Here is a 27,292-nt window from a genome sequence, read left to right as displayed (position 1 = left end):
TCAAATACACTTAGAAACAATGAAGAATTCCTGAGCAACTATTTTTGTACCAGTACGCTCCAACCAATGTACATACTGCATATGAAATCTACTTTCTATAATTTCTTAAATTTTAGAAATTTACAAAATATTTGGATCTGGTTCATAGAATAATTGTGCTTCAAGTTGTTCTGTTGCTAAACTAATGACACTACAATAACTTGGATGTTCCAGATTGCATACAAATTCTGAAAATGTAATGGAAATGCCTAGCTTTTATTGCAAGGCTAGCAATGAATTGGTTTATGCAAATGGAAAAAAAATTGCTTTAAATATTGGATGGTCTCTTTCTTGGTTGGGAATTATCTTGTTTATTGTGTATACTATTCAGAACATGCAATTCAAATTATAAATAAGTTTCTTTGAGAGATCTGCTGGCACTATCAAAGGCAAGGAAGTTCTAGAGACTCTCCTGCATTTAACAGCCCTGCCAGAAATTTGAACAGATACAAATTATTAGTGTCTTTTGACTTCTTTTTTTTTTTTTTTTTTTCCCTTGGTAGTACTTTTTCAGAGCAGCATCTCCAGTATTTCTGTTTTACACAGACTAAAAAAAATATGTGGAGCACAATATAAAGATTTGAGAAACCCACATGTTGCTGAGTATCTATGAGCAATATAAATGAATATAGCATGTATGAAACTGATGGTTGTGTTATTCAGATGTCAGAATAAAAAATTACTTTCTGAGATGAAAAATGAGCAACAGTATAGCAGCCCAGGAGGTCCCTTCTCAGTATATCTGAGCAGTAGTTTCCTCTTCCTTTTGGAATGAAGGACATTGGGATGAGAATTCAGAGTATTTTATAGCATTATGAATATTAAAATATGTGGTTTGACATCATTATACTTCCACCTGTATTCTATAGAAAAATCTGCGTATTCCTAGACATGTATAGTTTTCTGTCCTACTCAAGGGATATTTTCTGCCACTGATATCTACAAAGATTTCCAGCATTCTCTAAAAATTCTACTTAGTGCTTTATCTATAAAACTGACCATTACAATCTTTGTAGGAAATGAAGTAAAATCTGTATACATTTTTATTGATGTCAAAATGAGGTGAAGGTAGTCAGCAGCTCTCTAAAATAGAAGCAGCGTTGTCCAAAAATAAAGTTGTCAAATAAAGAGAAAGTCCAAGACCAGCACCATCACAGAACAGAACAGAATGTTAAACCTTCTGAAAATAAAACAGGAAGATATGAAAAAGACTTCCTTATTTCTAACTTCTCGGTGTACTGATGTCTTGAGTATAAATCCAGCTAAAAGCCTATCAGCACTGCAAGACGCGACACAAATAATTCAGTTATTTCTTGAATTACTTTTGACAGATGTAGTAGTTTCTCTTAAAAACTTAGCTTAAATTGGAGAAATGTATTTTAAGTCTGTCTTGGTAATTCTAGAATTTATCACCAAGATATGGACTTTGTGATTAAGGAAAATGTCAACTGGTATATTGTCATGTATTGTCATATATGTTAATATTGTCACAGGTGTAAACTATACAATGCCCAGAAATGTCAAGAGACCATTTATTAGTACCCACAAAATGTTTTGTCTCTTGGGGCTTCTAGGTCATTGCATTGCCTTTAGTAAATAGAAAACAGAAGAATGATTAAGAATGACAGATGTATGTGTGACACAGTGTAAATGGATTAAAAAAAAAAAATTCATAAATCTGTCTGAAAAATTGAATGTAGCTTTTAAAAACCATGTGGTACATGTGGTATTTTTGTTGATTTTTTTCCTTAGGAATGTAGGAAATGTAACAGCAGATTAGATGAGGGGTCTAGCTGCTCAAGCATTGTTTGCCAGGGACCAATATCAGATACTTGTAAGAAAATCCTGTAATTAATATAAATGGAATGACCCGCTCTCGTGTATGTCTTTTTCAGCTTTTATCTAACAGCTGATCTGTAGTAGCCAATTTCAGCATCTTGATGACTGATTAGTGCTTAATAAGGCATTACAGTTTTTGTGGACTATCTCAAGCAACGGTACGTATTCCCACTTTTGATATAAAAATATATATATATATTTTTTTTTCTTAAAAACTCATTTATTACTCTACCATTTCTGATTTTTTCCTATCTACTCTTACATTGATTCTTCTGCTTTCATTTTCTGTTCTCCCTCCCTCTCTTCTCAACCACGGTCAATATGCATGTTTGCCCACTCTGATTTCTCAACTACCTGTGCACCTTCCTGCAGGGTTCACTGTGACTGTGCTCCTCTTCCATTCTGCCACATGCAGCAGCCATGTCCTTCCTCCCATTGCTAATTTCCCTTTCTGTCCCAATACATGATGTATTTCTATATTCTGTTTATCTTTAATCTCTTGCTTGACATCCACTGGAAAGATGAAAAAAATCTTTTATTTATTTCAAAAGGATTTTCAAGGCAGAGACAAAAGATTGTTCCAGCTCAGTGTAATTCAGTCTGTCCATCTGCACCATAGGCACTAGAGTCTGAAGGAAGTCAGTGACATGGTATGAGGGTTTGAGATAGCTGAGAGTAGGGGCGGTCTCCATTTTCACTCATTTAGGAACAGAGTTTGAAGATTAACTTCTCAGAAGCAACTGAAAACAGGTCTTTCTATGTAGTAAGTACTGATAAATGCTTAGTTCCCATTGGTGAGATCCAAGATCAGATCACCTCTGAGAACTCAGCTCATTCAGTCCTAGCAAGCCGGGCACACAGGCAGTAGCAAAAAGCAGAAAAGGGACTGATGCTTTAGGAAAATAGCAACTGCCAAGCTGGTCAGTATGGCTTTCCCGAAAAGATGGAAACTTCTTTGTTATTTTTTCACATAAAAACATATTTGGCTACAAATGTCTAATATCCCATCCTAGTACTACTAAAGCAACACAAGTGATGATTCCATAACAAGCTGTTAGTTAAGAGAAACAACTTGAACGTTACAAATACGTTTTTAGAAAAGAATCTGCAATTTGACACACAAAGTAAAATGCTTTTGTCTGCCTTTTTAAAGGGAGCAAAAATAAACAACATCTGAGGTAGTGATTCTTTAAAAACATGGTGCCTGATCTCATGACGCTTTCATTTCATTTCTCTTTATGGCTTTGTAGAAGATGTCTAATATTCATTAACTGGCTTAGATGACTTTGGTTTCCTTGCACAACACTTTCAAATTGTTTACGGTTAATGAGAAATTATCAAACACATTTACAGGCTTAATGATGTGAGCTGCACATATACAGTGCTCCAGAGATCACAAATAAAATGGTTCTTACTCATTTTTAACATCTACTGTTACTAGACTTTAGATACTTAAATGACATTTAAAGCAGCTATAGATTTTCCAGCTATCTAAACATATACACATAAACAGATATACCACAGAGTTCACTGCTTTAACATAAACCAGTTATCACTACATATTTGTGTTTCAGTTTGTTCCATAAACACATACATCCTCTTATTAGTATTCTATAAGGTCTGTTTACTGCATTTTTATTAAATAATCCTCTGTAGTTACATAGTATCATCAAGACCATTCTTCAAACCTGCATTTTATGTGAAAATAAGTTTTGGCAGCACATGCCCCACTTGAATAAATCATATTTCTTTAAGAGTCAGGAACATTATATTGAAATACTAAAAATATACATTAAATATGTCTTTGCTAAAGGAAAATGTTTAATTAGAAAATTTAAAATAATGAGTTATATTTCTCAATACTGAAGAAAAACTATAAATAAAATTATTCTGAGTCCAAAGGAAAGGTATTTAATTGAAATATATATATTAGATTTTATGAATTTATAAAATGAATTACTTCTGAAGAGCCTTTTAGGGCTTTTATGTTACTAATAGGTAGTTCACACTTTAAGAGACATGTATATAGATCTAAATTTGAAAGCATCATTGAAACATAAATCCATGTGAGAAGTTTAACTAACGGTATGAGACCTAGAGGGACAATCCCTGTTCCTGGGGTAAATTATGTTACATACTTCATCACTGTATATCAAAAGAGGTGTCATGTGCCTGTTATCCCCACTGATGTATCATAACTTTACAAGAATCCACTAAGTACAACTGCTACAAAATCTCATCTATTTTCTACCTAAAAGCTAAGAGCTGTAATAAAAACTAAAGTTGCAAACAAGACAATGAAATATTTGAACATCCAAAGGCCCTCAAACTTAGCTGATGGTTATCCTGATTTTACAGGACACTAGTTTATTCTCTTTTGATGTGCAAAAGTACAGTTTGGATGTTAAAGGCCACTTTCAGAAGGTGTCACTCCCACCTGGGAAGTAACAGGGTGTTTTGGAAAATAAAAGTGCGTCCAAAGGGAAAATAATCAAACTGCACATTTGTTCAGCTTAAAGGATGAAATACATTTATGAAAAATGTTTTAAAGTTCTATTTAGCTAGCAAATCCCTCAAAAAGCTTAGCTACATCTGAGCAACCAACAAATACACCTTTTCTACTCGGGCTGAATTTCTGTTTTCACAGAAAGCCATGATGATTTGGCATCACGAGACTTTCATTGGCAAAGTTGGGAAAGAATCTATGCCTCATAATGTAATTTATGCCTGCAGATACTTTGCAGTTTCAGTACCAGTTTATGGCTAGGCATACAGAAATGCTTTCACTCAGTTCTCTTTCCGAGGGAGAATTTGTGGATTACTGGAGGGGCCTTCTTTTTGATATCTTGCAATCCTGTTTTTTCATGCAATAATACTGATTTTTTTTTCTTTCTTTCTTTCTGGCAACTTGCAGTTTGCATGTGCATATAAACTAAAGGTCCTCTGAAAAGCTGATCTTTTGGGTTTTATGAACTCAAGGTGTTAAAGTTACTGATGTTAATGGGGCCTACCAGCTGCCACAGAATTGGACATAACCCATAATATTAATACAGCCCATATTTTTCCATTTAAGCAATGTCAGCATAGGAAATATTTGTATAAACATTATTTAAATTCTCATTTTTGGTCTAGAGAGTCATACTTCTCTATTAGAGCAAGCTAGGATAGACAAACTTAGTAACAGTCAATGGAGTTTAGAGTATGAGTTCTCTCTTCCTAAAGCAGACACTTGTATTCTGCCAGGAGAATCATGCTCTAGACTCCATGATCTACAATAAAAACTTAGCAACCAGGTACATATATAGATACTTCCATTTAGGCGGGATCAATAATACACTTAAAATCTGCTCAAAGTTGTGTCTGTCTGCCTCTGGTCCAAAATAAACTGTGACAGCAACAGTCTGCTGCTGACACATTATCCAACCCTTGCTTTGGTTTGTAGCATCTCTGTAGCTACCTGTAAGTTACCCTAAGTAATCCACTACATAAAGAAAATCTTTAGGATGTAGCTTGATAAGATTCTATAGCCTCTATACAACACCAGAGGGATGCTAAAGGCCTGCAGCAGCATGTCCTTATGCATGCTGTTGGGAGTAGAAAACAACTGCTTGGCTCAGATATGACTATCTGTGTAAAGAAAGAGAACGTGTCTGATTCAGATTGGCCTTGTCAAATTCAGTCAGAAAAATGAAGCATTCAGTCAGAAGAATTAAGCATTGTCAGACAGTATACTATCAGCTTACACACATGGACACACAGATTGCTGTCCTGTAAAACATTCCAGTTTTGACTGATAACTTAATAGTTTCTTTGCAGTACTTTTAGTATCTAGAAAATCTGTAAGATATACCACAAATGCTACAGTAAAATTGTCCTGTTACCTGTAATTAAACAAAATTTTATGCTTGGCTGCTCTCTGACGTAGCCACTTCATGTCTTCAAGCAATAAACTGAGTGGCTGAATTAAGAATCTAAGATCCCTCTCTGTGCATTCAGCAGATCATCCAGACTGCTCCAATCAGCCTCTAGAAAGGGGAAGTAAATTGCAGGTATAGAGGTCACAGACTTCAAATTTGATGCCTAAAGTAAATGTTACAGTATCCACTACCATACATGTTTATATACACACAGATAGTTAAATTCTAAAGTCTAGCCAGTGAAAGGGCTGGACAGCTTGACCGATCTGTACTTGAGCAGTTCCATTGCATGGAAGTATCATATAAGAATTTGATTTGCCAAATAAGATGTGTTTTTTTGGGGATCAAAATCAGAGGCTCTGTTTTGGCTGGCTCTGCAGCAGGTTACCTGATACTGCAGGAAGGCTGGCTCAGTGCATAAAATCAGAAAAAGCTGAGAAATATGACACTGTTCAGGAAGGACAAGACCTTTCCATCACATGTACAGTACAATTTCCCTTACCTTATGCTTCCAATTCCCACTGAAGCTAGTGGTGTTGGCTAAATGCTTGGCCCAGCTTTAATTAGCCATGACTTACTTGTTCATACTTTGATGGAGTAAATTAAACTTTTGCTTCAGGAAGGAAGGGCCATAAGTACGCAGCCATTCCATTATCAATTTGATTTTGCCTTCAGTTACATGTGGTAAGAGGAACCCTGACTCTTTCCACAGTTGCTTTCCAACTATATGGACTCCTTTTCTCACTCCTGTTGCTACTTCAGCAGAGCACTGACTCTGACTTTATGCCGCGTATCCCTGACTGTTGAGGCTGGATTCCAAAACTAATTTTGATAAGTTCATTATGAAATATCTGAAAAATTTCAAACTGTCTTTCCAGGCTAAGAGAAAAGTGTACACAATGGCTAAGGATGCAGGCGACCATCATTCCATTCATGAGTGGCATGAGAGTACGAATTAAGTGGGAAAGAAGCTTGCTCTCAAAACCTAGATTCTATTTTAATTTTATAATAACAGCTGGTAAAAAACATCAGAAATAAATAATTTACAATTCAAATAGTAATACATTTTTAATATATTAGAAATATAGTTTAAAAATTACTTCATATTTTTACTTAGTATAAAGTTTAATTTTATGCTTTGTATAGAAATGGCAGCTTTACTTGTTACCTCTGTTTCAGCAGAAGGAAACAGAAAAGTTGCTAAATAGCTAAATAACATTGGGAAGTTAAAAAATATTTTATTTTGCTTTTTTTTGGTAATAGAAAAATAGCCTTTAAAAATACATTGTTAAATGTATGGGACTGTACTAAAGTAGAATTGTATATTATGTACAGTAAGGCAGTATATCAAATAGTGTCTTGCTATGTTTTTCATGTTTGGTTTGACTGGAATAGGCTATGAACGGGATGCAAAGTTTTCTGTCACATTGAAACAAAAAAATATATTTAGAGGATTTTTTTTTACTGTAATTAGTTGAATATATTCTCTTTTATATGTTTTTTCCATATATAAGAGCTTCATTTTTCTGAAGGGTTGAGAAAAAGTATAGAGAAATCTTAATCTACTGTCAGAATACACTCAGAAAAAAATACGTTGTAGATCAGAATGTCATTGTGTAATGATTTATCCAATTTAGAAACTGCTCAGACAATTGTGGTGTACTGACTCGTAACATTCTTAGTCTTTGTTGAAACTGCAATATTCCCTTAGGTTGAATCAAATAACAGAAGATCTGCAGAACTGAAGAATTAGTTTGCAATGTATTTTTCATGGCATGTAGTATCCATTTCCTCATTTCCCTCTCTGAGAAATGTGTTAATGATCCAGGGTTTACTTCTATAATTGTTGTATCAACCCACAGTTTATAATTCTCTGTATAATACACATAGGAGCCTAGGTTTTTTTTTTGGTTTGTTTGTTTTTAGGGAACTATTTGCTGTGTGGTTTTATTTTACTGTACATAACTATTAACAAAATTGATATGCAAATCACAGACTTGTCAGCTAGAAAATGGTGTAAGCTACAATCGTAACGTAGTAGCATAATCTTAAACCACTGCATTATTATACTGATTGTATTTGACTTATTCTGTAGCATTACCTGATGAAGAGTGAACAAACTTTTAGTTATTTAAAAGAGGGCATAAAGGAGGATGGGTCCATATACTCCGATCCACTTGTCTCTCTTTTGCAGTCACTTGGAGCTGTCAGACAGTAGCTCATATTTTTCTCAGCTTGACCTTGCTGAAGGTTCTGAGATGTTTCCTTTGCAGGTTCTTGAGACATAGGTGTGTGCTGGACTCGTGAATCTGGCATTAATACTAGAATATTATGGTCCACAACTGTTGAGACCTTTGTATATTCTTTGCTGGTTCCTGGAATAGTGTAATTTTCAGTCTTTCCTCTATTTTCTTTATGTTTCAGTAATACTGCTGGCTCATCCTGCTTGACTTTGTGGACTTCTACGTAATCCATTAGTGTAGCATCCAAAAAAGGTGACTTTACATTAGGTCTGTTTTGTTTGACCTGCACTGCCGTTTGCTCAGTTTTGGAATGCAAATTCTCCATCTCTCCATGTTCTTCCATATCTCCAGGGACGGTTTCAGTAATAGAATATCGTGACTGATGCTTTTCTTCATTTTCCACCAAAACTGGGGCAATGTTCACATTTGTGGTGATCAGTGTTATTTTACATGCATCTACAATGCTGTGGTAGGCAAATATAGGAGGCTGATTATCAGGTAATTGAGCAGCAGGCCACGTGGATGATTTTGTGCTCTCACTGTTAGAAAGGAGTGTTTTCCGTTCTAAGGCTACACACTGAGTTTCCCAGCTCCTTTTCACAGCTTTATTTTCTTGAACATCTCTTACATCTTGTGTTTGAAGTGTTGATGGAAGGGCACGGGACTCCCTGCACTTCTCAGAAAGCAGAGAAGGGCTATCACAGCTCCCTCGTCCTGAGTCGCTGTCTGTTTCCTTGGGTGTTGTTTTTGCTTTTTTACTGGGATTACCATTGTTGTGACTTGGCATGAGTTGCTGATCCTCGCTGTCCTCTACCTCTAGGTATTCTATCAGTAGCTCCTCACAGTCTGATGTTGGAGGGAAACCATGGCAACCAAGAGCACTCAATAATTCTTCAGATTTCCCTGTCTGAGGACATAATAAATAAGATATTGATATTTTTCCACTGTTAACATTAGGGCTTATATAACTAGAACAATTGTGAACAGTCTATATATTTAATAGGCAAATACTATAATAGCTACTACACTAGATGTAACCTGATTTTCTACTACTGCAGAAAATAGCAAAAGAACAGAAGAACTTTCCCTGAGTTCTGTTAGTGGGGAGATCCCAGAGTTCATGTTTCTAAAATGGGAGGACTACAGAGCTTCTAGCAGATAAGGGTCTCAAGGGTTTGGCAAGAAGGTAATGGAGGAGAATTGACAGAACAGCCATGCCCTTGTCTCCTCAACATGGCAAGAGACTGTGGAGAGTGACTTATCTAAGAACAACTTAGATCACATAGGCATTAAGCTCTTACTGTGTCCCAGGTAGCAACTGAAGTTACAAACCCTGTAGATAGATGCCCTCCTATTAATGCCAGGCAAAACTATGTCTCATACATACCTTCCAACCTGAAAGCTTTGCTTATTTTTAACATCGATTACATTAACTAAATCTGTTTTATACTTAATTATGGTAGTTGTTTTTGCTAGTACTGAATTTTAAAAAGTAAGTAATGGCAAATTCTTCTGCTGTCATCAGCAGTACTCACCTCTAACAGATGTGTATCAATGCCTTTTATTTTTGGTCCCGGAACTGGTGGTAGGATAAAGGCTATCATTCTAAAACAAACAAACAAACAAAAATTAACAAAACAAACAAAAAGCAAAGCAAACAAACAAATGGACAAAAAACAACAGAACAAATACAAAAGATATAAATATGGGCCCTCTCTTACCCCCTCCCACTCTTTCATGTGGGTACCAGTGGTGTAGCAACAGGAAGTCTGAGTGCTATCAAAAAAGGTTTCTGGGCCCTAGGAAGACAAGTAAAGGAAGAAGATGACTGAAGAAAAGTTGAAGTCTCCATTTCATCTGAGAGACTTAAACTTCCCAGGCACACACTGGGAATATCATACTGTCAGGACAAGCAAGCCTGGGAAATTCCTACAGCATGCTGAAGATAACTTTCTGTCACATGCACCAAGTGAGCCTACCAGGAAGGGTGCTCTCCTGGATCTGTTGTTTGAGAGTAGGGAAGGCCTTGAGGGAGAGGTGATGGCAGGTGGCTGTCTTGGCCACAGTTATCATGATGAAATAGTGGAACATTTTGTGGAAATAGTTCAACATTTTTGGTGTAGGGAGCAAAAAGGTCAGTGGAGTTGCCCAACCTGGACCTGAGAGAGCAAACATTAAACTTCTCAGGCAGCTAGCTAGCAGCGTCCCCTGGGAATCAACTCTAGAGGGTTTAGGGTCCATGAGAGCTGGTCACTGTTCAAGAACCACCTTCTAAAAGCCCAGCAGCAGGCAAGAACGGGATCTGGGGGTGCTGGTCCACAGCAGGCTCAACATGAGCCAGCAGCGTGCGCTGGCAGCCAAGAGGGCAAACTTCATTTTGGGCATTTTGGGGTGCATTAAACACAGCACGGCCAGCCATCCAAAAGAGGTGATTCTCCCACTTTATTAACACTGCGTGTTAAGGTCCACAATAAAAAAAAAAAAAAGACAGAGGAGGGCACCAAAGCTGGTAAATGGCTGGAAGGCATGTCCTGTGGGGAGAGGCTGAGGACACTTGGCTTGTGTACTTGGAGTAAAGGAGGCTCAGAGGTGGCATCATTGCTTTCTGCATCTTCCTGAGCAGGGGAAGAGGAGAGGGAGGTGCCAGTCTCTGCTCCCTGGGAACCAATGACAGGGTGTATGGGAATGGCACAAAGCTGCACCAGGGGAGGTTCAGACTGGACATTAGGAGCAATTTCTTTACTGTGAGGGTGGCCAACCACTGGAACAGGCTTCCTAGTGAGGTGGTTGATTCCCCATGTCTGTCAGTGTTGAAGAGGCATTTGGACAATGCCTGCAATAATGTGCTTTAACTTTTAGTTAGCCCTGAAGTGGTCAGGCAGTTGGACTCAATGGTCTTTGTAAGATCCTTGAAACTAAGCTATTCTAAATTCTATGTTTTCTCTCTGTATTTGTTCTCCCATTTCCTCAGAAAGTTACTGAAATTTTAAATACTTCTCCCCTATCTGTTGCCTCCCTGTTGGACATCTGTTTCCTGCCTGCATTCTGTAGCCAGGTAGTTTACTAAGCCAGGTATAGTTTGTAAATTATCCTTAGATATATTCATAAGAAATAGAACAGCATAAAATTATTGAACTGGAAATGTAATACTACTAATGTCCTTTTATTATTCTTTGTCCCTTAAACTCCAGCTCTCTCAAACTGCTGTAACTTCATCACTGACCACAACACAGTGATGTAGGGTGCAGTCCTGGAGGACTAATGGGCCTCTGTGTGCGTACTTGACTGTCATTTGACTGGTACTAAACAGGATTTATGATGAATGACTTCTGATTGCTTTTCCATCAGCAGTTTCTCTCTTTCCTCTACTCATCCACTATTTTTTGCAATACTTCTACAGAAGAGATAAACTTTGCAACACCTTTACCTTTGAGTGAAATCAGACAAAGATTTAATAAATTATTTGGGGAATTGACTGACAAGTATGTAGAAAGATAACTTCATAACATAACCTTGTTTCATTTAGAAAATTAGGCCAAACCCAAAACATGCGTCTTCAATAGCAGCAGGGATACTCCAAATGATATTTGCTGAATACTTAATGGCAAACCACGATGGCCAGATCTAATAGAGACATGTCTTTACCAATTAAGAATTTAGTTTTTCATTTTTAGTCTGTTTTCTCAGAACAGAAATACCTGTTTACCATTTGTGAATTTAAAATCAAATACCTGTAATTTATACTACATAACACTCGTAAGAAAACACAAAACCTATATGAGATTAAATCAAATGTTAATAGCCTATTTTTGGAAAAGTTTGCTGAGATTTTTAACTCCATAGGATTGTGAAATTTGTGACTTACCTGTACCCTTTTAAAACCATTGTCCAGCTCATGATTAAACATATAAGAGATGACAAGACACCCACGATGATCCACACAATCATATCTTTTACTCTGAAATCTATGAAAGAAATGTAATTATTTAAGGATGCACCTAGCATATATACAATCAGAATGAAAAAGAAAAGAAAAGAAAAGAAAAAAAAAAGTCTCAAATGACTTTTATTTGAAAAACTGTTCTAAGCTGCCAAATTTAGTACTGAATCTGGAGACCTCTACTAGCATAGACAGATCTCAATATTCATTGCAATATGTGGTAATTAATATACTTTGTATTAATAGCACTATGTAGGAAATAAACTGTCTTGGAAAAAATATAGAAAAATGTATGAAGAAGCAAATTTTTGTCAATGTCCGTTATAGTAACTGGGTTCAAATCCACTTATACCAACATAGTTATTTCATTATCAAATACATATCATATAATTAATTAAAAGGTGGGTAAAACGATCTCGGACTAAATGTTTTTGAGGATTTCTATTGTAACATGACACTTTTTACATTGAGATGTTTATTTTGAATTCATTCCAGATAATGTGTAATGAAGAGTTGTTGCTGTCTGAAGACAGTGATCCTTTGTTGTTCTGATAGCAGTTCTAATGCAGTTACCAGAACTCTCCTAATTAAAAACTACCATCATGAGAACAGATGAGGCAATAAACAGAAAGGATGTTGTTTAAATAAGTAAGGAAATTCATTCACCTGCTTAACTCCTAAAAGTAACATATGAGACAGCTAACTCAGTAAGGTGCAGAAAAGCTGAGAAATCAGTTACCTTAGCAATGATGTTGCTACATTTCCTAGGGAAACAATGGGATGTCAATCTGCACGAGTGCCACTGACAGCTAACAGAAGTATTACACAAACTTGCACTTAATAACAATTACTGAAAGGATGCCTGGCCACTCACCATTAGGGATCTGAATATACTTTTCTGAGCTCCATTCACTCCATGATCCATGGTGGTCTGGTTTGCAGTGAATCTGTACAATGTACTTCTTTCCTGGATTTAAACTAAACATTTTATATTGTGTTTGCTGTCCAACAAAAATAGTCTGGAAATGAATTAAAAATCATAAAATCCATATATAATTAAGACTTTTTTTTTTTTTTTTCCCCTAGGAAAATCATAGCTAGTTTAGTCTTGATAACCAAGTTGGGAATACAGAAATTATCTGGATAGCTTTCTAATAATCGTTATGCAAGTCATTGAAGTAACAGTACATTTATTTTATTTCTAAATTCATCTTTCTAACAGTGCAGTAGGAATGATATCTGGCCCTGCTATACTGTGCAAATTAAACTACTGCAAGGACACATCATGAGCACATGGCAGGTATGAAGGAACTGTAGTAATAGTGGGAACTGCAATGGCGAGAAGAGAAGAATGAGGCAAGAAATAGTGACTGAGGAAGAAAAATGCTGAGAGGAAAGAAGGAATGTGGAGCTGGTAGAACTGTATAGGGTAAAGAGTGGATCATGCAATGGCCAGGGAGCTGGAAAGTACAGTGGCAAGGGAAGGCAGAAGGCAACACAGAGATTGCTGGGAAGTATTACAGCAGACAAGGAGGTAATGCAACCATATACTAATAGCCAGAGTCTTTAATTTGTCCCCCAGTTGTTTGAGTTGCACATCCTGGATACAGACAATAATTACTAGGTGACCATGACAACTATTACCTAGTGGTCATTTGTACAAATTTAAATGATTTTACATAATGCTTTGAGCTTTCTGTTACCTAAGAAGTGCTTGTGGTTGAGAACAAATTATCAGAAAAGAAACCTGACTAAATGAGAACTAACAATTTACACTAAAATGCCAATATGGTTAATATATAATGGTCACTATTAAAAATAAGTACTTCATCACCTGCTATCATACAGCAGCATATGAGATACTAATTTGTCAGTAAGAATCTGTAGATCACACAAGCACTGCTTTTGAAATAGGATTAAATATTGTGTGCCCGCTTCGTTACAGTCAGTCATGGGACCTAACTGACAAACAGTAATTGATCATCTAGCAAAAATTTGTGACATTCTTACCTCCCATTCCTCTCCTTCTTCAGGCTTTAGTCGCAACTCGTATTCAAGGGTAAGCCATCCAGATCTGACATCAGCCAGTGGGGGTGGAGACCACGTCAAGACCAGATATGGTTTTCTATTCATTGGCTTTTTTAATTCTAGAGTTACATTCACAGGAGGATCAGGCTGGACTGTTAAAATAAAAGAGCTGACAGTAAGACTCTGAATGATTTTTCTTTGCATCTTACGAGGAGATATGAAATGTTGTGAGTGGTGAGTTGCCATCTCCATTATATCATTATATTGGAACTAGTGCTGGAATACAGGGATCAAGAATTTCCTGATAAACTAAGCAAGGATTTATGAATTTGGAGAAACTGGAGAACATCAGATACGTGGAGTTCATATTGAGATTTGCCTTAATCACTTATTATCTGAAATATTTTTTTCTTATATTACTATTTATTGTTGCTGTTCCCCACAGCTATGTTTCAAAGTTAACAGAACCAGTTAACATCTTTAATGCCGTGTTATAGAAGTTGTGGTATATCATAAACTTATCAAAGTTGGCATATATCATTAGAAATGCTGTACAAACAGATTTAACCAATAAAACTTGCCCCCTTCAATCTTTAACATTCAGAAAACACAGCAGCATAATCCCAACATGCATAGATAGAAATACTTAACAGCAAAGCAAAATAGTTGTTTATAGACAGACACGACTATAACAGAAAAATAAAACAAAATGGAATGTAGGTTTCTGCCATACTCAGGCTTGCAGCTACCTCAGTTCGAAGGTAGAACTCCCACATATAGTGCATGATTTTTACCACTGTCTGATGCAAAGCTTCACCAGGTAAGTAGTCAGGGCATAGAGGTAAAATGTAAAGCCTTTTCTCCATGAGCCCTCTTCCAGATACCAGGCTCCCAGCAGCCACATCCTTGATAACAATGTAATTACTGGTGATAATGTTCCTTTCCCTTAGAACATAACCTACATACTTGTCCACAGTTACTCTGTGTAAAAAGTCTGAGAGAAGAGAGTATCAGTACATTGCTATAAAAAGCACTGATTCAACTTCTCTTGGATCTGAGAAAAAAAGCAAATTTCAGAAAAACACTTATAGGTAGTCAAATTTAAGTATTATTAGTTAAAAGATCAATTTGAATTCAGTTGGTGGTGAAAAGGATTTTAGCTGGGTGGTGTTTCTTAGGGCTTGACTGAAGGAAATACGTAAAGTCAATAAATGATTTTCTGAATACAGTTTTAAAGCTTTCAGCATTTTTATGATTCCTTTAAAAATAAAATGCTAAAAGGATGAATATTGATTTATTATTATACCAGATAAGATCTTATTTGCTCTCACATATTTTTAACTTGGATATACTACTATATATGAGAAGAGCTGCAATGAAAATTCTTGTGTCAAAACCCATAATTTTGAATTATTTGTTTCCACAGAAAACACTTATTATCTCTTACCTATGTAAGTCACATCCACATAATGAGGATCAGAGCTGTTACTTCCTATTTCATTAGTTGCCCTGACAGTAATATTGTATATGGTCCAGAAAGAGGTGTGTTTTTTATCAAAGTAGCAGGAATTAGGGCCTGCAGTTCTGTAATCTGGACATTCATAAACTTGTTCTTCTCTGAAATAAAAGAATCATAGTGATTACACAGACTGAAACACCTGACTTTGATAACTAGTAGTTGCATTTGGATCCAGCATGTTTAGGGCTGGATCAGAATCTTTATGCCTGGTAGTGTGAAGGAAATCAGAATATTGCTTTCAGACTACAGAGTAATTGAACAATTCCAGAGACTGTATTAAGCTTTTCCACTGCAAAATGAAGACTACGAAGCCTGGAGAGTTTAGGCTGCGGTACATGTCATAGTGGCTAGTAGAGTACAAATCTTTTCTGAATGCCCTTGTCTACTACCTAGCCTCCACATGTTTCAGAGCACCAGTAGACATAATTGCTAGTCTTCTAACCCATCTGTTAAAAATGAGTATTTTCAATGTTCATTTCACATTTACATGAATTTTTGCCCACATCATATGCTTTCAGAATCTATTTGGTCTTTTACCAAATGTTCCAAAATCGAACTTGTACATGTCCTCCAAATCCATTCACAAACTTCCCAAAGTGAGCAGGTATAGAAGGCAAAGTTGATGAAGAATATGTAGCACTTGTTTCCAGGATCCTCTGAGACACAGTGTGACAAAAGTAAGGCCTTTGGTACAGTCTCTCACGGCATCCTTCTGGACAGACTGTCCAACTGCGAGATGAACAGGTTGATGCTATGCTGGCTAATGGACTGGCTCAACAGCAGAGCTCAAAGGGTTGCAGGGAATGGGCTATGTCTGGCTGGTGACTGATCACTAGTGGTGTTCACCAGGGCTCAATTCCAGGGCCAGTCCTGTTCCACATTTTTATCAGTGTTCGGATACCCAAGTGGAATGCATTCACAGCAAGTTTGCCAGTGATACTAAACTTGGAGGTGCTGCTGATGACCTGGAGGGATGTGAGGCCTTGCAGAGGGATCTACATAGATTGAAACATTGGGAGATCAATGGCATGAAGTTCAGCCAAGGAAAATGCCGGCTGACTGGAGATGGAGCAATGCCAGACACAGGTACAAGCTGGGAGACGAATGGCTAGGGAGCAGCTCAGCAGAACGGGATCTGGGGGTGCTGGTCCATAGCAGGCTCAGTGTGAGCCAGCAGCGTGCCCTGGCAGCCAAGAGGGCAAACTTCATTTTAGGGTGCATTAAACACAGCATGGCCAGCCAGTCAAAAGAGGTGATCCTCCCACCATACTTAGCACTGGTGTGGTCTCACCTTGAATATCAGGTGGAGTTCTGGGCTCCACAATATAAAGAGGATTTTAAGGTCCACAATGTAAAAAAAAAATAAAAAAATAAGCATTTAAGAAAGAATCCAGAGGAGGGCACCAAAGCTGGTGAAAGGGCTGGAAGGCATGTCCTGTGAGGAGAGACTGAGGACTCTTGGTTTGTCTAATTGGAGTAAAGGAGGCTCAGAGGCAACCTCATTGCTGTCTGCATCTTCCTGAGCAGGGAAAGAGGAGAGGGAGGTGCCGGTCTCTGCTCCCTGGGAACCGATCACAGGGTGTGTGGGAACAGCAGAAAGCTGCACCAGGGGAGGTTCAGGCTGGACATTAGGAGCAATTTCTTTACCATGTGGGTGGTCAACCACTGGAATGGGCTTCCTAGTGAGGTGGTTGATGCCCCATGCCTGTCATTGTTGAAGATGCATTTGAATAATGCCCTCAATAATATGCTTTAACTTTTAGTTACCCCTCAAGTGGCTAATTCTGGTCATTTGGGAAAGCTTCTGTCTATGGTGCGAAGGAGCTACAGGAGCTACAGGACCATGCCTTTTTACTGTGAACACTGTTATTCTGTTGCAGCACCATGGCAACTATCAAGGCAATCTATCCATGCCAGTAGAATTCACAGTAATTTAAAAAACCCAACATTACAAAAAGATCTTTTTTTAACCTTAAATATGTAGTTACTAGTGCTATTCCAGAATATGTCACTTGCACAAAAGTCTACAGTAAACTATAGAAAAGCACTTCTCCTAAATGCAAAACCGATTAAGCTTGATTTTCTATGTCTTTCTGATATAATACTAAATAATTGTATACAACTTATTACCCTTCTTTGCTGTAAAGTAAAGTGTAGTTGGTAGGACGTCCTCCATCTGAACCAGGTTTCCACCAACAGGTAAATGTTTCCTTCTCTGGAGAACGGCATTTTATTATCGTAGGCTTTTCAGGAGGTGACTCTTCTGCAAGAGATACATAAACGAACTAATTAGTAAGTTTAACGCATCAGGTCAACTCTGAATTTATAAAACAAATTCAATTGGAGCAGGGAAAATACATTTTTTTTCTTTTTCTACAAAGAAAGAAAATGTTTTGCTTCATTATTTACACAGGAAAGAAAGGGCATTCAGTGATTAGGGTAGCAGCCTTTTACTTTGATCTGGCTTCAAAATCCTTTTCCACTGCAGCTACACTGAGGAACTACATTTTATTTCCCTGGTTGTAGCTCTTTTTGGCTTCCCAAATCTGACAAAGGGTTCTCAAATGCTGTCATACCAGTTTCTGTAAAATTATTTAAAATACATTCTGCTATTTGATCTGTTATTTACATAAACATTTTTTTTTCTTCAAAAATGTGTTTTAAGATCTGGTTGATTATTCAAAAAAAAAATAATAATGCTGCCAGTTGTTTTGGCTTTTACAAGAAAAGAAAAAATGAACAAGAACATGTTTACCCCTGTGTTTATGTCCCTGCCAGTAATTCTCTCCTGAAGTGCCCATGCTGAGCTGACTCAAAAGATACAAAGTAGTTCTTGTATTTCCTCCTACAGTGATGTTATGCCCAGTACTCACTCTATTTGCCTAATTGCTGCTAAGCAATTTATAATTATCTGGATTCCTGATGGTTGTTATAGACTCAATCAAAGCATTTAGAATTGGGCTGAAGAAGATGCTTAAATTTTGAATACTTCGATGGTTGTCAAAACCCTGATGTGCTTGAAACCTTTGCAGTTATGTATTTGTGGCAAAACATGTTCTCATTATATTAATAATATATATTTTCTACTATTTAGAGTGCGGCCATTGATTTTCCAAATTTATAATTGCCTCAGGCAAATCTGAAAATGGGACATTTACAAAATATTTTTCTATTATCAGTACTTCAGCAATCTCCATGTCAAATAATGAATAATGCAGCTAGTGACAGAAGAAGAAGATTTGAGACAACCTGGCTAAAGTGTCTGATAACAAGATATGAAGTCATACATATTTAATGTCCCAACAGAACACGGACAATTATTCCCATGTGATAGCAGCTGCAGTGCTATGCTCTGTTATGCTCCTGGCAATGATTTCAGTCCCGTTGCTAACGAACAAATGAGTGACTCTCACACAAGTACTGCTACCTGGTATCTTCAGTTAGGTGAAATCAACATGATTTTAAATGGCAGGACAAGACCTAAAATTATGCAAGCACATCTGTATCCAAAGTGACTTCCTAGTAAATCCCAGTCTGTTTGTCATAGCCAGTTTTGGCAGAGGCCAAGTACTAAGTGGATCAGCAAGACTGAATATATAATTACACACAAAATATGGCAAGATGCGCTAAGTTGTTCCTCCAGCACTATGAAGCATCTGTGTGAGGAACCAGGTTTTCAGGGCTGCCATTTAGGCACCTTTCACAACACTGAACTGACTAGAGTGTAAACACAATTAACAGAACAGTAATCATCAACTCACCACTGGGGATCTGAATGCGTTTTTCAGAGCTCCATTCACTCCATTCTCCAAGGTCTAACATGCAACGGACCTGAACAATGTACCTCATCCCAGCATTTAACCTACTCACTTTGTATTGTGTCTGCATTCCAACAGATATTGTCTGGAAAAATAATATAGAATCGGTCTATTTTAACAAATAAGACATCAAGAAGTATGCTTGCGTCACTGACTTTTGAAAGGTAAGGATTTCAATCAGATATTTTTTAAGATGTTATTTACAAAGTAGTAAAGGTAGTGGCTGAATGAACAGAAAAACAGTGACATTGAGGTTCTGATGCTCAAGAATTGTAGACTTTCTAATAAGTACTTCATCAGATCAACATTGAAAGGAACATTATAGGTAGTTTGACTCAGACAATCTGTTTAACACCTCTTAGTGGTTAGTTTTAGGTCTTACTATTAAGTGCCTTAGGCCCTTTAAACATCTCTTCAGAAGTCTTTCAAGATACATAGCTTTCTCCATCTGTAAGGCATCAGCAATTTAAGTAGCATTGAGGCCATCTGAATATAACTTTAAGAATGATATTTTATCCTGGTATCCCAGCTGTGGGAGTACTGTGGCCCACTCCTAGCAAAATGACAACAGTTGGGAATTTCAATGTAAATAGTGTGAGTAGAACACCCCAAGCTTTCAGACATTGGAGGTTTGCCCCAATTAATCATGTTGAGGAGGATGACAACTCTCAGCCCAATTAAACAGTAACTAGGGAATTACAGACATCTGAAACACAGTCAGCTTGAAAAACAGCACTAAAGAAGCATGAAAATTTGGTGAGGGGAGACTGGAAACAGCAGCTGTGACGCTATCAGAAGCTGCTCTGCTAGTACCATGACCTCTGCCTGAGCCAGACAGAGCAGCGCAGCCTCTCTCTCTGATGCTGTGGGTAGCTGCACTCCAGGCAGTGTGGGTATTATGATTTATCTGTTGTATTGCTGACACTGATTTTTGACTGCATAGTTAACTGATTGCTCATCAATTATATTTTAATGAATCATTAAACTGCTTTGATCTTGATTTGGCTTAAACTATGAGAACTGAGCAGTCTCTTACTGTGATGGCAACAGACACGTTGATGAAAATGTACAATTAAATATTCCTAAATAGATCTATCTATCTACTAAATAGGGCTAAATAGATCTATTTATCTTACTTTTTAGTATATGACATATCAAGGACAGTTATACAAATACCATGACTTTCACTGTCTCTGTAAGCTGTAACAGTACTTCTCTTTTTTTAAACAGATTTGGTTACAGTATTTTTGTATCCTTATAGAAACTAAAATTTTTATAGTACCAATTAAATTCTGACAAGAGAACTTATTGAAAAGCATTTATACAACAAATGTTTTTTCCCTTACCTCTTCCCACTCTTCCTTTTCCTCAGGTTTTAGTCGTAGTTCATAGTGATACACATGGGAATTAAAGCTGGCATCAGCTAATGGAGGTGGAAACCATTTTGCCCAAAGGTAGGTTATACTAGCAGATGCTTTTGCTTCTAGAGTGAGATTCACAGGAGAACCTGGCTGAACTGTATAAATGAAAAGTTTGTCATTAATGATTTAATTTTCTGTCAGAAAGGCTACCTCCTTTAAACAGTAGCCCTGTGAATTAATGACAAACAAGGCTGCTGAACAAAGGGCATAGGGTGACGTGATAGGGAGGGATCACAAAAGATCACAAAATGGGGATGAAGCAGGGTCACCCCCGGTGCTTGCAGGTTAGCAAAGATATGCCTACAAAACAGCATTATGGAGAAATCCCCCCAAAACTTTATAGGAACACAGCATGTTGGGGTGCCCCTCTTCAGTGCCTGTACACTAATGCATGCAGTATGGGGAATAAAGATGAGTTAGACGCATATGTGTGGTTACATGGCTATGTTCTCGTTGAAATCACAGAGACATGGTGATATGGCTGCCATGACTGGAGTGTTGCAGTGGAAAGATACGGACTCTCTAGGAAGGACAGACTGGGGAGACGAGGAAGGGGCATTGCCCTCTATGTCAATGACCAGCTGGAGTGTGGAGCTTTGCCTGGGGATGGATGAGGAGCTGACAGTGAGTTTATGGGAAGACATGTCTAGGTGATCTACAGCGAATGTAAGCAAGGATGGGTAACCTGGGAGGAAAACAGAGATTGTCAGAGCATCCAGGGATGGAGTTAGGAAAACTAAAACCCAAATGGAATTGAATCTGGCCAGGGATGTCAAAGACAACAAAAAGGGCTTCTACCAATAAATCGGTGACAAAAGGAAGACTAGAGAAAATGTGGGCCCTCAGAGGCCTGGCTACACAGGACAGTGAAAAGCCTAAGGTACTGAATGCTTCTTTGCCTCAGTCTTTGCCAAAAAGACCAGCATTCAAGAATCCCAGGTCCCTGGGTGCAGGCTGAAAGCCTGGAGCAAGGAAGAGGTATCCTTAGTGGAAGAGGATCCTGTCAGGGTACATCTGAGCAAACTGGACATTCTAAGTCCATGGCCCTGATGGGATGCACCCACAAGTGCTGAGGGAGGTAGCAGATATGACTGTGAAGCTACTCTCTATAATCTTTGATCAATCCTGGCAACCAAGAGAAGTGCCCAAATACTGGAGGAAAGCAAGCACTCTTATCTCCAAGAAGGGCAAGAAGGAGGACCCAGGGAACTCCAGGCTGGTCAGCCTCAGCTTGATCCCCGGGAAGATGATAGAACAGCTAATTCTGGAAACCATTTCCAGGCACATGAAGGAGAAGAAAATCATGTGAGGTAGTCAGCACGGATTCACCAAGGGAAAGTCACACTTCACTGACCTGATAAATATCTATAATGAAATGACCAGCCTGATGGATGAGGGGAGAGCAGTGGGTGTTGTCTTCCTGGACTTCAGTAAGGCCTTTGACTCTGTTGCCAATAAGATCCTCACAGAGAAGCTGTTGAAGTATAGGCTGAACAGCTGGGCCCAGAGGGTAATGGTCGATGGTGCAAAGTCAGGCTGAAGTCTAGTAGCAAGTGGAGTATCCTAGGTGTCAGTATTGGGTCCAGGTCAGTTTAACTTCTTCATTAACGATCTGGACAATGGGGTAGAATGCACCCACAGTAAACTTGCAGGTGACACAAAACTGGGGGAGTGGCTGACTCACCAAAGGATCATGCAGCCATCCAGAGGGACCTCAACAGGCTGGAGAGGTGGGCTGACAAGAATCTCATGGAGTTAACAAGGAGAAGCACCAAGTCCTGCACCTGGGAAGGAACAGCCCCAGGTACCAGTATGTGCTGGGGGCCACCCGTCTTTAGAGCAGGTTGGTAGAAAAGGACCTAGGGGTCCTGGTGGACACCAAGTTGCATATTAGTCAGCAATGTGCCCTTGTCACTAAAAAGACTAGTGGTATTCTTGGCTACATTAAGCAAAGCATCACCAGGAGGTCAAGAGAGATGATCTACTCAGCGCTGGTGTGGCTGCACCTCGAGTACTGAATCTACTTCTGGGTACCCCAGTACAAGAGAGACATGGACATACTGGGAAGAGTCCAATGGAGGGCCACCAAGATGACAAAGGGACTGGAGCACCTCTCCTGTGAGGAGAGGCTGAGGAAGCTGTGACTGTTCAGCCTGTAGAAGAGGAAGCTCAGGGGGGATCTCATCAATGTGTATAAATACCTGCAGGGAAGGTGCAAAGAGGATGGAGCCAGACTATTTTCACTGCTTCCTACTGCCAGGACAAGAGGCAATGGGCACAAACTGGAACACAGGAGGTTTTGTCTGAACATTGGGAAGCACTTCTGTGCTGTGCGGGTGATGAAGTACTGGCACAGATTACTCAGAGAGGTTGTGCTGTTCTCCCTCCCTGGCGGTGTTCAAAATCTGCCTGGATGTGGTCAGGGACAACCCGCTCTAGATGTACCTGCTTGAGCAGGGTGGTCCAGACAACCTCCAGAGGCCCCTTCCAACCTCAACCATTATGTTATTTCTGTGATTTGTTTTGTATTTCATTATATTAATTTCAGATGAATATGCCCTTCTACAAGAGTATAGTAAAATAACCCTTTTTTTTTCTTTTTTTTTTTTCCTCCCTAATAATGTTTAAGTGGATACTGATTTACCACAGTATCAGCAGATCTTAGACATCATTCTGAATTTGTCAGACTAAGGAAATACAAATCATAATTTCATCAGGTTACTCTTGCAAAATGAAAAAGTCAGATATTTCATAGGTAAAAAACTGAGTACATTCTACAATGTATGTACGCAGAAAACAGAATGGAATTAAGAACATGAAATACTTGGAAACAAAACAAAAAAAAAGTTGAGTGCTTGGGCAATTATTTTCACCCTCCCAAGATTGCAATGCCAGCAGCCAGAAAGATGTTTATATTTGGAAAATTTAGTCTGGAACATTTCAGGTAGTTTGACCTAATTTGAAAGTTTTATAATCTGCTGTGCTAGGAACCTACAAAATTGTCTAAACTCAGTTGAGACTAATTGACATACTGGAGTTTACTAGAAACTGGCGACAATTTTTCAGCCAAGATTAAAACGATAATAGAATATGCAGTTACTTAATTTGTAAGTAAAATGCATTTTCCACATAAATTACAGGCACATATTTTAGATCATCTGTAGATAAACACTTCTCCATAGCAAGCTTCACATCATGAGGAAAGAAAACTTTCACGACTACTTGTTCTGGAATTAAAAGACAGATACATCTCCAACTATTTTTTTTTTCCATTTCATTCTTTCCTTTTTACCTATTGAGGTCACATCCACATACTGAGGGTCCGAGCTGTTACTTCCAATCTCATTTGTTGCTGTTACAGTGATATTATACGTTGTCCATGGATTAGTGTGGTTTTTATTGAAGTAACAGGAATTGGGACCAGACGTTCTGTAGTCTGGACATTCATAGATTTTTTCTTCACTGAAATAAAATGATTTAAAAAGTTCAGAAGTTTAGAAAATGAATCAAAGTAGATAATTTTCTAGTAATGGCCTAGGTTCAGCAAAGAAATTTAAAATGTTTAAGTCTATATATATAATCCCACCCTCTGGGAAACAGTTCAGTGAGCGTCAAATGCTATTACCATAAATGCTGCATTGAATCATAAGCTATTTTTACTGCAGTTATTCAGGATGAAAGCTTTTATCCGCTTTTTTATACACAGGAACATGTTTACAAAAGAATGGAAAGAGAAATTTCCAGAGACAGCATGAGGCAATTTTAAAAATGTTTGAAAGCAAGTTAAAAAGCAAATTAAATACATTCACTTTGACTACAGAAGAAAAGTTACTAAATACCTTCTTTCCATTCTCTGGAAAGTAACCTGATGGGCCCTAAGGCCAAGGAGTGTTTTATTGATTATTTTGCTTTCAGCAATGTATTCTTTTATCTGCTTTTGAACATGATGATCATCATGTCTCTTACCTATTACCTTCATATGAGTCTTCAGCTTTTTTTAGCAGAGGGATTGTTTTGTACTCAATTAAAGCTGAACTAGGTGAGGTACTCAGCCTTTTCTAGGTGTGAAGAACTGTACAAACCCAAAGCACTAGTTGAGATGGCTCCAAGGTACGTCTTAGTCCCACTGTTACGCTCGATACATCACTAGTAACAAGGTCTTTCAGTATTCAGGTAGTTTTGTCTGGGTTCACAAAGCAAAGATGGAAGTAAGGGGACTACACCTGAGAGACAGTAAGCTAAGAAAGGTAACTACGTCTCAGACCTGGAGTGCTTGGCAATGCCTGTTTTTCAGCAGATCTAATAAAACTGACGAGCATCTATGACCATCTCCAGGTGGGGCAGTTCTGGGCTGTGACTGGTGTGACTTAAGAGGCTCAAAAAAAGTTCTGTTCTGATCAAGACTGAAACATCTGGACTTTCATAAAATAAAAGCTCCACAGATATGCTCACTATAGATGAGGGGAGCATCATCTCTCTCAGATTATTGTTGATTGTGGTAACTTTATTAAAAGCTGCATCTTTCCTGATCAATTAATACATATGATCTGGAGCTGGTTTAATTTAAGCAGGGAAGTCTGAGGCTTTACCTTATCTGTTCTGAACCTCACTGGATTTATTCAAAAATATTCAATCTCTGAGCCTCCATGCTTGCTTGGACGTGTTCTTAGCCCTCTTTTTTCAGGAAGAAAGGGCATTTATACAAAGAAGCACAGGTTAAGCAAAGTAGATAAACATATACACATTTTATTTGTAACAGTATGAGGGAGTCACAGATTTACCAAAACAGTAAGTTTTGAGATGCAATACCCACACCTGGTTTTACTCCATTTTGTGAATAACCAGGCTGGCTACGAATCCAGAAGGGGAAGTAAAGTCTCTCAGATTTTCTCCAGATGCGGGTTTGCTGTGCATATTAAGGGAAAATTCCATGACAGGGCCCTGAGGGAACCACCAGCCCTTACTGTCACTGCCCAGCCTCCCTTGGGGCCTCCCCTGACCCTGCCTGTGGCCAAGACCCCACTTCGGCCCACCACAGTAGGGCCGGTCTCCAGCTCCCAAACACTGTGCCGTGGGCCCCATCAAGACAGCCTTGGCCTGCAGGCTGACACCTCAGCCCAGCCCCACCTTGTCCTGTTCCTGTCCCCAGGGTGGTGCTCTATGCCTGGGTCTGCCCCTGGGCTACCCTGCTCAGGGGTGGGATGGGCCCTAGCTGGTGGCCTTGCTTTGTCTGCCCCAGGGAAGCCCCTGCAACCCCCAGGTGGCCTCTGTCCCTCGTGGTGCCCTGATACTCCCCTCCTCAGAGAAGGATGTGCTTCAGATAAAAGCTGTGTGCGTTCTGATAAAGGGACAAATTATGTCTTTCCCAGTATGTGTTCAGAGCAGGGCAATTAGCTCAGATGAGTTTCAGTAGGGACAGGCTGAAAGTTTGGTATTGGTTGTAGCCATGGTTTTTTCCACCAAGGGAAAGCCATTCATCTGTATAGCCCTTGTTGGCTATTTGAGGTGTAACATGGATTCATAAAATTGGCTTTCACAAATTAATGTTATCATTCCCTCATTCTGTCATAATCATGACTTGACAACTTACTTATTCATCGTTTTTTACCTGTCCTTGCTGTAGAACAGGGTGTAATTGGTAGGAAGTCCTCCATCTGAACCAGGCTTCCACCAACAAGAAAAGGTTTCCTTTTCTAGAGAACGACATCTTATTATCTTAGGTTTTCCAGGATATGATTGACCTAGAGAAGTGCAGAAATCCAGCTAGTTATATTAGGGTTGGACAATTTTTTTTGTTGTAGTTGTTGCTGAATGGCAAATTCAACAAGAAATGCTTGAAAAAAATAATATTATTTGAACTTATGGACTGAATTTGGTAAATAAATCTGCCTGGGAAAAGGGCCGAAACTTTCAGAAAAGTAAATATATATTATCTCAAATTTCTGAAACAGCTTCTAATACTTTGTTACTTCTCTTTTTGAAAATAAAAATGTCATTTTAACCTAAACTTTGAAAGTGTTCAGTAATCTCCAAAATGAATTAAAAAGCATGGAGTCAAATGCATGACATATATATATATATATATATATATACATTTTCCTAAAATATCCCAAATCTTTATCTTTGGGTCATCTTAGAATTAAATTTCACCTCCAACTTTGCAATTGAACCAAAATTCCATTATTTGCACAACTCTAAAATTATCACATATTTGGGGTAAATTGTAGGTAAGGCAAATTAGAGAAAGAAGAAATCAATGGGATGGATGGAATATTTTGTGTACTGGCAACCTGTATGTATTCATTAATTATTTGAATATTCCATAATAATCTTGATACATTTTAGAATACTTCCTGTAAAGATTACTTGTCGTTAACTTCCAACAAGAAAATAGACCATAATTTTACAGACTTTTTGACATGATGAGCATGTGACTTTTCAACCTAATCTTACCTTTACTTCATTAAAGTTCCGTACCATATCTCTAATTGTGTTACTATTCAAATGATGCTAATTCCCAAGAAGGTG

General features: G+C 38.2%; 1 protein-coding gene across 29 annotated transcripts in view; it reads right to left on the bottom strand.

Moving 5' to 3' along the window:
- Positions 1 to 510: 510 nt before the first annotated feature.
- Positions 511 to 27,292, bottom strand: part of PRLR (prolactin receptor) — a 168,270-nt gene continuing 141,488 nt past the window's right edge. For 28 of the 29 annotated variants that reach the window (XM_083818530.1, XM_083818543.1, XM_083818544.1 and 25 more), the window contains 11 exons: positions 26,373 to 26,505; positions 24,057 to 24,226; positions 20,690 to 20,859; positions 19,287 to 19,428; positions 17,656 to 17,788; positions 15,454 to 15,623; positions 13,989 to 14,158; positions 12,853 to 12,997; positions 11,904 to 12,003; positions 9,574 to 9,643; positions 511 to 8,945 (listed from right to left, as the gene is read on the bottom strand). In XM_083818530.1, the coding sequence (XP_083674656.1) occupies positions 7,923 to 8,945; positions 9,574 to 9,643; positions 11,904 to 12,003; positions 12,853 to 12,997; positions 13,989 to 14,158; positions 15,454 to 15,623; positions 17,656 to 17,788; positions 19,287 to 19,428; positions 20,690 to 20,859; positions 24,057 to 24,226; positions 26,373 to 26,505 (2,426 nt within the window). In that variant the 3' untranslated portion in view covers positions 511 to 7,922. The remainder of the gene's footprint in view (positions 8,946 to 9,573; positions 9,644 to 11,903; positions 12,004 to 12,852; positions 12,998 to 13,988; positions 14,159 to 15,453; positions 15,624 to 17,655; positions 17,789 to 19,286; positions 19,429 to 20,689; positions 20,860 to 24,056; positions 24,227 to 26,372; positions 26,506 to 27,292) is intronic. The other variant, XM_083818533.1, reaches the window with a different exon arrangement.

The sequence above is a fragment of the Anser anser genome (assembly GCF_964211835.1).
Source record: "Anser anser genome assembly, chromosome: Z".
In the NCBI taxonomy this organism is placed as follows: domain Eukaryota; kingdom Metazoa; phylum Chordata; class Aves; order Anseriformes; family Anatidae; genus Anser; species Anser anser.
This window is presented reverse-complemented; position numbering and strand designations above follow the sequence as displayed.